The sequence below is a fragment of the Psittacula echo genome, assembly GCF_963264785.1.
Source record: "Psittacula echo genome assembly, chromosome: 4".
NCBI classification, from domain to species: Eukaryota; Metazoa; Chordata; class Aves; order Psittaciformes; family Psittacidae; genus Psittacula; species Psittacula echo.
Genome location: NC_137738.1, coordinates 65,114,228 through 65,128,275, shown reverse-complemented (window position 1 = coordinate 65,128,275; position 14,048 = coordinate 65,114,228). Strand labels below are relative to the sequence as shown.

General features: G+C 37.8%; 1 protein-coding gene across 5 annotated transcripts in view; it reads right to left on the bottom strand.

Annotated features, from left to right (window-relative positions):
* The window catches only part of USP45 (ubiquitin specific peptidase 45), a 53,609-nt gene that overhangs the window by 12,165 nt on the left and 27,396 nt on the right, over positions 1–14,048 (bottom strand). For 4 of the 5 annotated variants that reach the window (XM_080616948.1, XM_080616946.1, XM_080616949.1 and 1 more), the window contains 4 exons: positions 6,625–6,712; positions 3,155–3,236; positions 2,191–2,282; positions 59–115 (listed from right to left, as the gene is read on the bottom strand). In XM_080616948.1, coding sequence (XP_080473074.1) covers positions 59–115; positions 2,191–2,282; positions 3,155–3,236; positions 6,625–6,712 — 319 coding nt within the window. The remainder of the gene's footprint in view (positions 1–58; positions 116–2,190; positions 2,283–3,154; positions 3,237–6,624; positions 6,713–14,048) is intronic. The other variant, XM_080616950.1, reaches the window with a different exon arrangement.

Here is a 14,048-nt window from a genome sequence, read left to right as displayed (position 1 = left end):
TCATGAAAGTATGTAAACACAATCCACTGAAGCAATAGTTACTTATTCTGTTTCTTACCCTCTCCTCTATTATAGGTAGTGAAAGATCAATGAAAGGTTCTTTTACTGTTGAAATCTTGAAGAAAAAGAGAAAACTCATATTAAATGCAAAGAACATTATGTGGGTTTAGCACACAGCTCCCGTTTTTAAATGAACTTGTCAGAAACTATTAAAAAAAAGCTAAACAGTTACAAGATGTATCAAACGACAATGAAGAACTTCCCACAAACTTTATTTATTTATTTATTTCAAATTAGCTCTGATTTTCTCTCTAAGACTGCACAAAACTACAGCATACAGACAAAAAGGGGCAAGACCATTCATCTGGGCATGAACTGCACCTAGAAGCAGGGTGGTGCTCAGAGTCTCTGAGCTCCAGGCAGATTTTCAAGTGATGTGGGCCTTCTAGATGGTACAATTCTGCTGAAAGCTAACTTTTAGAGCTTCCTGATCCTGGATGCTTCTGCACAAGCATTTGATCTCATACACTGTTAAGCAGCAAGGACTGGTTAATGACAGTTAATGACAGGTTCCAACCTGATCCTCTCAGAAAAGATTAAGTCAGGCTTACTGGTTACAGCCAAAAGATTTATTAAATTTTTTCATACCATAATATACTCTAGTAATTGTTCAAATAAATCCAATTAGTGGGGGAAAAGGGAATGAAAAAACCCAACCAAACAAAAAAACCTTCTTTCTTTTCTGTACTTAAGTTTTGTCATGGCTTATAGAAGCCATATGCAATCTAAGCTGAAACTGGAAATAACCTGGCAAGGGGTACCTAAGGCGATTTTCTCTCAGCACTTTCCATCTGCCTTTATGACTAGAACATACCATCCAAGCCTGTTCCTTAAGCTCTCTCCCATGCCGTTCTCAAATTCCTTCCAGAACTGACTTATTTTATCTCTGGAAAGCCTCTGAAAACAAGGCCTTAAAAACACAAAAAGGATCATGTAGATGTAAGTTACTGAATACAGTCATGCCCTCAATTACTGTCATCGTTGTCCTTATCTTGTATTTGTGACCCTGTCTTCCACCTGTGACATTTGATACAGACTGTAGGCTTATTTTCACTTGTTGTGAGAGAGACTCAGCATGGTTTAGTTCCAGTAAAGCAATAAATGAGTTCAAAACTATTGTAACTATGATGTCTGACTGCCTGATGAGAGATGTTCAAACAGGGGTTCCTCTAAAGAGCGAGTGTGCATGAACAAACATTAGTCAAAAGTACCTTTGCCAATGCAGGCAAAGGAAAGCAAATGCTAAACTCTTCCTCAGAGGGTTACAGCTAGCAAATTCCCGAGTCCTGCGCAGGCAGAATGTAAGAATCCAACAAAAATAAATGCGACATGCAAAATACATACAATTTTTACAATTTTTACACTGTCAAAGTTCTTCATTTATACTAGTAGCACAGTGAGGTGTAATCTGCACATCACACACAGGGAAGTTTACCTGGCACTGCAGGACTGTGCTTAATTATTCAGACAGATTGATTTGCTTAATCTCTATAATATGAAATATAATGTTTTAAACCAAACACAAATGTAACATTCAATTAGAAAAGTCATGCAAATAAGATTTTTCTCTTCCAAAGTTAAAGAAAATTATAAGGATCATGGAAAGTATTTATGATGAAATGTCAGTAATATTAATTATGAAAGGAATATGCTGTTCGTTAGGTTATTATGTTAATTATCAAAAATACTTCAAGAAAATAAAAGGTAATTTTAGCATTTCCCCACTCAGACTAATTCAAAGTAATTCCCAATTTTCAGATATATCCCAGAAGACCAGGCAGGAGGATTTATGTTTTAAGATAGGTACATGTTTTAAAAATATCAAATAAAATCGTGGTATAACACAGATGATTTTAGAATTTGGAACCTCCAGCCTTAAGAGTTAGATGTAAAATCAAGCCCAGTACTTGGATCCTTTTTGAATTCAAAGGACTCCTCTTCTTAGGTTTGGGAGGATAATGCTTTAAAGAAGGAATAAATCATTTTAAATGAGAAACTTTCAATAAAGTCTTGTTTTTACAAACAAACAAACAAGTATAAAATTGGCAGTACAATTTTATACTTTCAAGACAACGTAATCAAACCAGTATGTGATCTATTCCACATCAAACCAAATTCCAGAATACCTACATTTTCACATTCCTCACACATGACAGTGCTAGTCAATTCACCAACAAAGATCCTATCTATGAAGTTCATCTTCACACCCTCTCTTCCATATGCTGAAAAAACATTGCCTTTTTTAAATGTGAAAAATAACACGTACTATAAGTACAACAAAATTCTTTCCAAGATATATTATGAAAGCACAATTTTTAAACAAACTCAAAACGTTTTGAACACAATACAATAACTAATACATCATATACTGTATTATCTCAACATTTAAAACTATTTTAATGAGATGGTTCCCTTTTATCCTTCCCTTCCCCACCTACTGTAACACAATTAATACTCCTGTATCACTCAAGAAGAAGCCTTTAAAATGAAATTTCAGTTTTCTTTTTAATGTATTACTTTGATAAGGATACCATGGGAAGGTTGACTTTCAAAATAGCTTAATCATTATTAAGACTTTAATTTAAAAAAAAAAATAAATCCCCAAATTAGAACTTTTGCAAAAATACAAAAAATTAATCAAAAAACTAATTTTAAGAGAACATGCCTGCTTTTGAAACAGCTTCTTATCTTGGCTTTGTAATCAGATTTAGTGTCGCAGTATCTGTGACAACTATTTCTGACAGGAGTCAGTGTTATTTATATCAGTGGCCTCTCTGAGTGATACAGTAATTGTGGCTTTGTAACAAACCTGAAGATGCAGCAGGCTATTTTAGGAAACAAAATTAAATTCTATCTATCATTAAATGAGGCATTATTAATACAGTGAAAGCCTTCATACTGGACATAAAAGATGCAAGTCAGCCCATACAAAGCTCTATACTTTAGATACACACTGGGTGGCACTAGAATAATACATAATAAAAGTCTTGTAACTACAGTACTTCAGGACTGCTGTTTGCAGTAGTCAGTTTTGAAGAAAATGGCATTTAGAAACTTCTGTATTTTTAGAAGTTTTCAATAAAGAGTTGCATACCTTTGACTTTTCTTCTGGTTTCTTCATCTGCTGTCTTAGTAGTTGGATTATTAAATGCTTTTAAGATACCAGTTTGTATACGCTATAATTAAAAGAAAAAAACCCCAAAACATTTAGCAAGTATTGTAAGTTTAAACATTCTAAAAACTACTACTATATTATTAGGTTTTATCTTGTCTTATTTCCATACAATAATTGTAATTCAGTATTTTTAAACTACTGTTGTTATTCACTAACAGTGTCAAAACTACGTAAGCTTAACTTTAGTGAGTAAAGATCCAAAAATTTCCTACCCTTAAAAAGGGAGCCATTGTAAAGCCCTCAATAGGTTATCAAGAAACTATAGGTTTTTCAGTGGATAAATATTATCCATTTCTCCTACTGTTAGGGAAAAAATACACTGAAGAATGGACTATTACTGATGGACTAGGACACAGAATACTTGAAGACAGCTAAGTATCTTTCAACAGCCAGACTTCAGTGACTGTGTTTGGACAGTCCTTTTATTACTTCTGTTTTACTTTCTAACACTGCACATTTCAGAGTTATGTTAGAAAACCTTAGGAGAGATAGAAAACTTTTTATGAATCCATACAGATGTCATCAGCATTTGCTCAAAAAATCTTAAACCCTAAATTTTTGAAAGAAGAATCAGAAAGAAGCAAATTCATACAGGTAGCTCAAGACAGGGGGTGGTCCCTTCCCCATTGCTCAGTTGCCCTGGCACAAGGAAATGCTGTGTTCCTAATAGGTGTACCTTAGCAGTAGTACAAAAGGCAGCTCATCCCAACCTCCAATGTTCTGTGGAAAGGGAAGCAGGAGGATGAACTGGGTTCCCTGACAGGAAACTGTAGCATGCATGACCTGTACTTCCCTTTTTCCCAGCAAAAGTATTGGCTCTCTAATCCACAAACTCTAGTAACATGTACAAGTCTCTCATGCTGGTGTGCAGATTATGTTTATAATTCAATGTATCACTGAAGTCACACTTGGAGCAAAGTACCATCTAGAGACAAATGGCGATACCAAACTTTCTTCAAGTAACTCAAACCCTATGTCCTCGCAGGAAAAGAATAATAAATAGCTCTTGTTTGCAGGCAGCAAAGTACACTTTCAAGCCATATATCACAAAAGCATTAGGATGACAAGCAGCGTCAGAGGTTTGGTTTCCAGTTCAGGCACCCATCAGACCAAGTCAAACTCCAACCTTATGAGTATGTGACCTGGCTTGTGAATTAACTCCCGCTGCCCCAAGCTCAGCTTTGTTCATCTTAAAGCCAACAATATACTAAAAGGACTAATCAATAGGTAATTCATGAAGTTGAGCACCATAAATGGGTTTAGGGCCATAAGCAACCCTTTTGTTGGGATTAGCGCGTTGAACCATTTATTTAGGTCAAAGAAAGACACAGTCTTTGAATGGGCAGGGTGCTGCGGACAATGGCAGCAGACATTAATCAATTAGCAGCAGGGTTCAGCCACTTCAGGCCCTGGTGTGAAACCATCTCCAGCCCACATTGCTGGAAACAGCAGACGCTATGTCATCTTTATTGTAGTATCGACAAGCTTTTATCTTAAAAGTCCACTGGTGTACATATGCACTTGCTAACTTTTTTTAATGGAGACAGGAAAATGTTCAATGCTGGTGTCAGATTCAAGATACAAAACCAGAGGAGATGCAGAAGTGTAATGTGACTTTTTGTTAGTTCTTATTACTAGTGCCATGTTACACATTATATTTATTTCTCATCAACACTCTTAGGGTTTAAAAACAATGAATCCAATAAGGATAGGGAAGCAGGGACAGCTGTACAGGTTCAGCTCTCTTTCAGGTGGACAGCAAAGCAGCTGGCTGTCCTTTCAGTGGGGACATTCCTTCTTCTGAGAAGAAGTTTAAAAGTGGTGTAAAAGAGAAAGGTTAGGGGCTGTAACCCCTGCTATAGGGCTCTGATGGCAGACACGTTGCTGCAGGCTGTCCCTTGCCAGAGCCTGTGTGGTGGGGAGGCCACAGGCGCAGCTGCCAGGCTCCTGCGGCCAGCAGAGCTGCTCCTGCCTGTGTCCAGCCAGCATGGGCCTGATGTTTGGTGTTTGTCACACCATCTATCCCATGAAACATGGGATAATTACAATTAATAGAGTGCTTTTACTTGTACTGTCCACAGAGGAGCAGCCCAAGGTGATAAAGACCGTTTGCAGTGATGCACCATTAGGGCAGCAGAGGGGTGTAATTGCAGGGACCAACCTTTCCCTGCCTGGTGATGGGGTGGCAGAAATACTGCCCCAAATGTCACTTAAAATTCTCATTGGCTTCTGTCACTCCTTTGTGGCAGCTCTGTAGCTGTCACTGCTCTCTAATAATAAAAGATTCAAAAGGCGAACACAAATGCAGGTTATCATAATGATAGCACATTCACTCATGAAACTGACTTGAAGGGAAAGCACAATTGCCTGCTGGAGAAGCTTAGTCATTGTAATAATTCTGCTTTCAGTGAATCTTCATTTGTTAAGCAAATACATTTTCAACCTTTTATTACATGAAAATCAATGAAGAAAAAAATGAAGATTCCCTCTACTGCAAAAACATTACAACCACTTTCTACCTGAAGTCATCTGCTTCTGTTATGGGCCCTGTTCAACACATAGTCTTGTAAATGTGACAATGTCAAAGTTCAGCTGTTTCTCCCTGTAGTTCAGTTCTGTTTATGATCAAGTATACTGCTGACAAGATCAAGGTATATTAATATTCTGTAAGGATGGCGATTTGTTCAGCTCTAGTGCCAGGAACTGGGCTCAAACACAGCTTTGTATCTTATCTGCAGTCCTAGTCCTGATCCTGATCTTGACATTCATTGCATTACTAAGTAGAGGGAAGAGGAAGTACAGTGGTCAATACAAGATTTAAGGCCCTCCTTTTGAGACTTGGCAAAGAATATTTACCAAAATGTCATCTGAAAAGGAGAGTCCAGTACTAAGGCAGATGAAATGTGATATGGTCAAAATAGTTCAAGCAAGCAAACACACACTTTCTTGCATTCAACAGTGCAGGAGACAGAAATAATGAAGTAATTTTTCATATAATTAACTGCTTATATACTCAGCATACTTAAAAGCAGATTTTAAGTAATGAAAAGCAGCACTGTATTTATAAAACAAGTAGTTCTTCACACTTTCAAGAGGATACCTCCAAAGTCTTTCTTGATTCATTTTTTTTAAACACAGACAATTGAGATTCCTAAAGTAATCATGATCTACTTACCATACTCCTTCTAATGCTGCCTGAAACTTTAATACCTATCAACATCTTTCAAATAAAGTCATTATTTTTCTCAAAATAACAAAACCAGCCGCTCTTACTTCATTAAGTACATCTTTAAAACATTGGAAACATATAAAGAACATTGAAGCAATGACTGTACAGTCATTGACTGTTCCCTGTACAGTCAAGTTCTTTAAAAACACAAACACATTACCTTTGTTTCTTCAATCCTCATTGCATCCAACAGATAGTGCAGAAGCTCCTGGCTGTCCTGCTGCTGGAACCCCTTAAATCGAGGAGCCCTACAAAAGAAGCAGTGAAGAATCTACATTGACCTTGGGAGGTTCTTAATGAGACAATGTCTACATCAGACTCTTTTGGAGGCCAGGGGTACAAATAGGTAAAATCCCTGCTGGAACTCATGGGGCTTTTGGAAGTTCCTGCTGTGGTAGCACTTACACCAACAAGACTGCACTTCAACCTGAGTAACATTTTGACCCTGTTGGGTATAGCTTGACTAAAATACAGCTTTGCCAGTAGAGTTTCATCCATGCTAGCAGAACCTTCCTGACAGTCTACATCAGTAGACAGCCACTATCGCTGTTCAAAAACTGTAGATTCCCTTTTTTACCACTCACTGCAGCATAGATTACACAGAAATTACAAAATACACTTATAATTACATGGATAGATCCTTAAGGTGTTACCTTTGCTAAGATAACCATGGCTAGAAGGCTCCTCCATCTCCAGCTTCTTGCAACTCCAAGTGAGGAATTTTATCAAACTGGCAGAGCAGCCAGAGAAACCAACCACCAACTCGGTTACTCAATTTTATTAAACACATATTGAGCCAGTTTTCATTTCCAGCCTCAGACTGCATGCTCTGGATGACCAGTACATCTAGCTGTAAATACGTGTCACTATTTCCTCCAGGCACAATGATCCTACTTGCCCGCCAGACACCCTCTTCAGCTGCTGCAGGTTTCCTGAAGGTGAGGTTTCTCTCCCACTCACACACTAAAACTGCTTAGGCTTGCCTTGGAAGCTTGTGCTCAGGGATAGGAGGTACTAATGGCAGTCAGAGAACGCATCAGATGTGCAATGTGCCTATGCCAGTAAAACTTCAAGCTGGGCAAGATGTCAAGACGCAAAGTTGGGCAGAGTGGCTCTGAGCTACAGGCAGGCAAGTGATACAAGGGTCTCAGTTCTGAACTGCTCCCTGAAGGCAGTGTGGGATGTAACTGAAGAAGGATCTAAGGTGACAAGGTACCTAAGGTCAGTGCCTGAAATTAAGTGGAATCAATCTGGACCTGCATATGAAAAACAACGTGTTCACATTTACAAATACAACACTCTTACACTTGTACTTTGTATCTACTTTTTGACATAAAGTTGACAGTAGCCCTAGTTTACAATGATTCAATGATGGTGCTCTACATACGAGGCTTACTACAAAATCCGCAATCAGCAGAGTGGTTGATTTTTTTAAGCATTCTCTTTAAAGTCAAGTTTGTTGGTTTTTTTTTTGCATGTGCAGGTCAACCTAAAGAATTATTTTCAAATTAATAAAAAAAAAAATTAAACTTGAGGGACTGCTCTTAAAAATTAAGCATTTTAGGGTTTTTATGAAAAATGGATTTTTTTTCTTCTATTAAAATCAAATGTTTTATTTCCAATTAATTTGATTATAAAACCCCAAGTACATTTTGAAAAACACTGACTATTTTGGATCCAATAATACACTTAATATACATTTTAAAAAAATAATAATACATGTCCCTGCATGCAGTTTCACTTTTCAATTTGCTAAAACAGTTTTCTCATTGATGGTTTCACTGAATGGCTGAGAATCTGAAAGAATCTCTTTTTTCTTTTTTTAACCTGGATGCCAGTATCAGTTCACTTCTGAGAAACCCAGTTAGTTAGCCACAGTGTTATCATTAGTTTTATTTATGAGAAATGTCTTCTTTTCCTGAGACAGTGAGAATCAGTGAGTATATTCATCTGTCTCCTCTGATATATGCATATTAATAGCTCCAGTGTACAGTGAGAAAACAAAATGTTGCATTTACATGACCTGGATCCTGGTACTAATAGGGATTTTTTTTGTTTGGTTTTTTTTTTTTGGCCACAGAAGCAGGCCAAGAGACATTACAGTAAAAAGGAAATAATAATAGTAACTACTTGACAAAGAAGCAAGCAAAAAGTGCACCGGTGTTACAGGAGGTTTTTCTCACTGTAGGCACACCTCACAGAGCTACATATTCAATGCAAATGAAAAAAAAGGCCCACACGTACCTTTCGTTACTGTTTATGGTTTGCAGTGTAACCTCCCACTGATGAACATACAGTAATCATTTCAGATGAAAACTGATTTAATAAATGATATTTCAAGGGAAAATAGTTTGCCTGTACATTTCATACAGTTTATTTCGTCTAAATGAAAGGGGTGGTGGGGAGGGGAAGAACTCAGCTATGCCAGTTTTTCGTTTCTTTCATTTTACTAACACACAGCACATTTACAAGGACAAGATTATTTAAGCTTCTCTGTACTTGTACTAAATCCTCTTCTAGCCTCAAACCAATCTACATGCTTGAATTTTTATGGCAATAAGGATGGTGGGAATGTAACAGCTATCACTTAAAAAGTGAAGTGGCAGGGAAAGTGACTTGTAAAGATGCTATGTAAGGTTTGAGTCATTTAATTGGACAAATGATGTAATTGTTAACATTGCTTAATGTATAGGTAATCAGACACTCATGTACATAGCATGCTATGTAATGTATATAATTCTAAATATCTCATGTTCTCTATAAAGCCATTTGAGATAGTGCATTTGTTTTCTAGGGAAACCACAAATGAAAACCAAACACCTACAATAAAGAAAGAGGAGGGAGGGAATTTCACGCCACACAATGCATTTACTGGAAACTTCCTACACTTTACAAACCAGTATGAGGGAAGGAAAAAAAAAGGAATTAATCCATGCTGATACACACAAATCTGACAACTAAAAGATGTGCACTCTCATCTCCTTGAAAATATGCTTCAAGCAAGATCCTTGGCAAAAGTGAGGGACTTGAAGATGGTTGGTTGAGTTGACCGCTCACAGATGTGCTGACATATGGAAGCCAGTGCCAATGCAATACAACCTGTTGTACAGTGTCAGCAGGATAATGACAGAACAGGTTGAACCCCTGCTAATGGCCATAAGTGGTGAAGGACAACTGTGACATCGACATGCATGCTACTTATCTAGCCTCTCCTTACTCAGCTGGAGACCAGTTATAACTGCTTGACTGTCAGTTAAAGAAATACTACTCATGTTCATCTACTTCCTAGAATGTTTTAATAACAATGTAATAACATAATTTTTTAAAGGAGAAAAACCAAACAAACAAAAAAAAAGTTTTCTAAGCATTAATACTCTTAATTCTTATCTTACATTCATTTGAGGGAAATTAAGCTATGCTTCAAAAGCAAAGCTGGGATACAACTACAGTCATTCAGTCATACTGCACAGAACTCCCATACCTCTACTGTCTCTAATAAAAATCCTTTCGAAAATCATCCTTTCAATAATTGCTGTCTTTGATAAGAAGATAGCCTAATACCTTGGAAAACTTCAGAAACAATTAAGTGCTTGGAAGAGAAAACAGACCATACCAGTTGATTTTCTCCAGTAGTGCAAAATGCAGAGGAACCCCTTTAATACTGCGATACACTATAGAGAAGCAACGAAAATGTTCACCTAACATTAGCCTGAAGGAGTAAATTTTGCTTATCTGCAGATGAAGACATTAATCCCTCAAGACTGAGCAGTTGCTAATGAAAGTTACAAAAAAGCAGATGGAAAGGACCGGTTTATAAAAGTTACCACAATTCACAAGACTTATCTTTCCCAGTTACAATATCAAATACCTATTCACTGACATTATAGAATAGCTAGAAGAGAATGAAAAGGTTTGTTCTTCCTAAAGCAATGGTTCTCATTAGTGATCCCAAGTTACATGCAGCACTGTGACAGAAAAGAGATTGAAACCTCACAGCATGATTAAATTCATCTCAAACCTGCCCCACAGACATAAGAGCTCAGCTACCATGAGGCACTTGGTAAGAAAAAGCCCAACCAGACATGGGTTTGCCCCCACATGTAACGAATGAATAACACCAGACATGCCTGATGTATCTTGATGGCATGGACAGACAGCACTTAGCTCTCCTTTGGACGTGCTGGCTGAGTTCTTTCAATCTATTTTTGTCTCACTTTCCCCTCAAAAAAAAAGAAAATGAGGCAATATCTCTTTATTGCAATGCACCAGATCTCTGGTACCTGTGCAAAAAGCACTTGTTAAACATAGCTCTGGATGGATATAACAGCTGATGTGATGCTACAACAGAACCATTTCCCACATAACAATCAGAGGGAAAATACAACTCTTTCATACCAAGTAATGAAAATACCTGTCTGGGGAAATTTTTTCCTATCAGCTGTTAAGACAAGTGAAGGCCTTTATGCATGAGGCCTTGCATCCCTATAAAACATGGTTTCTCTTTATATGGATGTCTAACTCTTCTTTAAGTCTTGCTAAGATTTTTCAGCAGAGCTCTGTGATAGTAAGTTCCACAGGTTAGCTCTATAAAGTGTCTAAAAGAATCCCTTTTCCCCTGGATCTAAATCTGTTGCCTTTCAGTTTCACAGACAGCTCCTTGAACTCTTAAGAGAGCAGTTACATAAGAACAGCTAATTCACCTTCTATCATTTATTGTCTTCTCTTGCTGTCATGCCTCTTTTTCATGTCCTCTCCAGCCTAAATTCCCATCATTGAAGTCCCTCTTTACATGAAGGCTTCCTTTTTTTGTTACCTCTCCCTAAAGCTCCAAACTGGCTTTAACTTGTAATGCTCTATTCCAGTTAACGTGAACATCGCTACTGAGGATACGTCCCCAATATACCTCATGAAATTACTGCTTTTCTCCTTCGCTGTACCTACAAGCATGGCTTACACAGCTCACCAATACCACACACATTGCAAATACTTGTGTTGTCCAAAATGCTGCACAGGTCTTCCTCTGGAGTAGAAGGAGTGAACACAAAACTCAGGAACAAGTGCAGATGATTCCTGCCAATGCACACTACTTACATATGCCATTCATCTGCTTTGCACTCATAAACATCCAGCTTTGTTAACTTGTACCTACATTAAGGAAACTCTGACACAGCCAACTGAAATAAAGATGTGCAATCTCTCAGCTGCACAGAGAAGATTCAATCTCCTCTGTCAGTGAGGTCCTGAACATGACACAGCACCGTCAGCAAGGCATGTGGAGGCACAATTGGCAGAGGCAGTATCAGCTGTGTTCTACTGCTATTACCTTTAGATGATAAAAGTCAAAAGAGAAAACTAAGCAATTTGGAAAGCCTTTCTAAAAAGATGTTCTCTCTACCAATATTATTTTAAAAGAAAAGGCTCAAAAAGACTCCTAATTAATACAAAAAATACTGTTTCCTTCACCCCTTAAATCTTATACAACATTACCTCAGTTTCCCTTGGCATTTCCTCTCAGACGGGATAAATGCTCCAAGCATTGTTTAGATTTCCCTCCAAAACTAATTAATAGTTTTAACTAATAATATAACTAATAATTTTAACTATAACTAATAATTAACTAATGGGATGACCTCCAGTCCCACCTCTGTCTCCAGTTCTTCTTTCTGCACCTGAGAAGGAAGGATGAATGCTCCTTGGGGAGGAAAGACCTATGACCAGTAAAATCTTTGTCAGGCAAGTAGATTTTACTGCATGCTAACGGAGCAATATAATACTCCTATAAATAATTACTTGGTCAAGGTTCAAAGCAGCTAAATTCTCTAAGTACTTTCTGGACTCATCACTTATATGCTACAACATTTACTTGCTACACAAACCTAAGCTTCCTTCCACCAATAAAATTATTCCATCTTAACAAATAACAGAAATAAAATTCATGTCCTCTTAATACATCAGTGTTGCATTAGTCACTAAGTCTCCAGATAAGTCAGAAGTCTGCAGTCCTGATATTCAGCATAGTGGAAAACTAACAGAAGGGCCCCGTAGCTATGCTCACAATCTGTCCTCACAAAACATCTGACAGCTGCAACACTAACAAAATTAACAGTGGATGAATTAGTACCAGACGCTAAACAGTTGCTACAGAAAGACTCATCCATTTCTTTTCGTCTTCTCCTCTTCTTCAACCTGGCTACCCCACCACTTGATAAAATTAACACTTGGTATCATTTTTTTCTTTTGTTATTTAATAAAAAAAGGCACCACAAATACCCTTTCGTGCACAAGACAATGAACTTCGCTCTGTGATCTCCACAGACTCTTAAAGAAGTGGTTTGCAGTTGAAAGGACAACGTCCCAGTTCTCTTACTGCTTTTGAGCTGCAAATACACATCCACTTCCAGAGTTTCTCACTTGCAGGTTTTGGGATCCCACCCAGAGCCATGACAGAGCTGCAGCTGAACAAGGCAGCACCTGCTCCCTTTCTTTACAGGCTCTCTGCCCACACCTAACCACTTGCCTACATGCCTTTGCCACTCCTTTTTAGCATTCCCTTCCTTACCTGCCTCCTTAGGTCTTCTTTCACTTAGCACTTTTCAATTTTTGAGTGAGGATGCCCAGTTCAAATGTGAGCATTCAAATTCTCACATACTGCAATATCTGAAGCAGGTGCAGTCCTGAAGTCCTACAATGGCATCAAAAAGAGCAACTCTAGATACTAAATTCAAAAGCGTTATTCCAGCACTGAGCTGGAAATGAGGGCGAGTGTCAGGTGTTCAGTTATACAGCTACCTTTACTATACCTTGGAGCAACTGATTCAACATCAAAACATGTTACCATTCACCTAGATTAAAAAAAAAAAAACAAAAAAACAACAAAAAACCACACACGCACAAAAAAAAACCAACAACCCAAACAAACAAGCAAAAAAATCCCCACCCCACCCAAACTCATCAATATCAATTTAATGAAAATTTGTATAATATATATAATCCAATTATGTCATCAGGAAAAAGCAACCATTTTTAAAGGGTCAGCCTTCTGCTACACGTGAGAAAAATGTTATTAGGAAACTGTTTTAAATTGCTGTGTTACTTCTTGGCTAGATAGCATACTATAACAGCCCTGCCAAGTAGATAAATCTAAGTATATAAAGAACAGCAGCATACCTGCTGACAGCTTCAGCATTTCAACCATTCATGTTTGTAAGTAGCCTAGTAGGATTGGGAAGCAACTATACTAATTATTAAGTAAAACATCTGTACTCTGAAGAACCACTTAGTGTGCATGTCTCTGTTTTGCAAGCTACAAGCAACTATACAAAACATTGTTATGGTAAAGACTGGGAAGACAATTCCTGGGTCACTGAGTCTATATGAAGACAGGCTGATAAAGTTGGGGCTGTTCAGCCTGGAGAGGAGAAGGCTGCATGGAGACCTCATAGCAGCCTTCCAGTATCTGAAGAAGGCCTACAAGGATGCTGGGGATGGACTCTTCATCAGGGACTGTAGTGACAGGACAAGGGGTAACAGGTTCAAACTTAAAGAGGGGAAGTTTAGATTGGATATAAGGAAGAAATTCTTTAC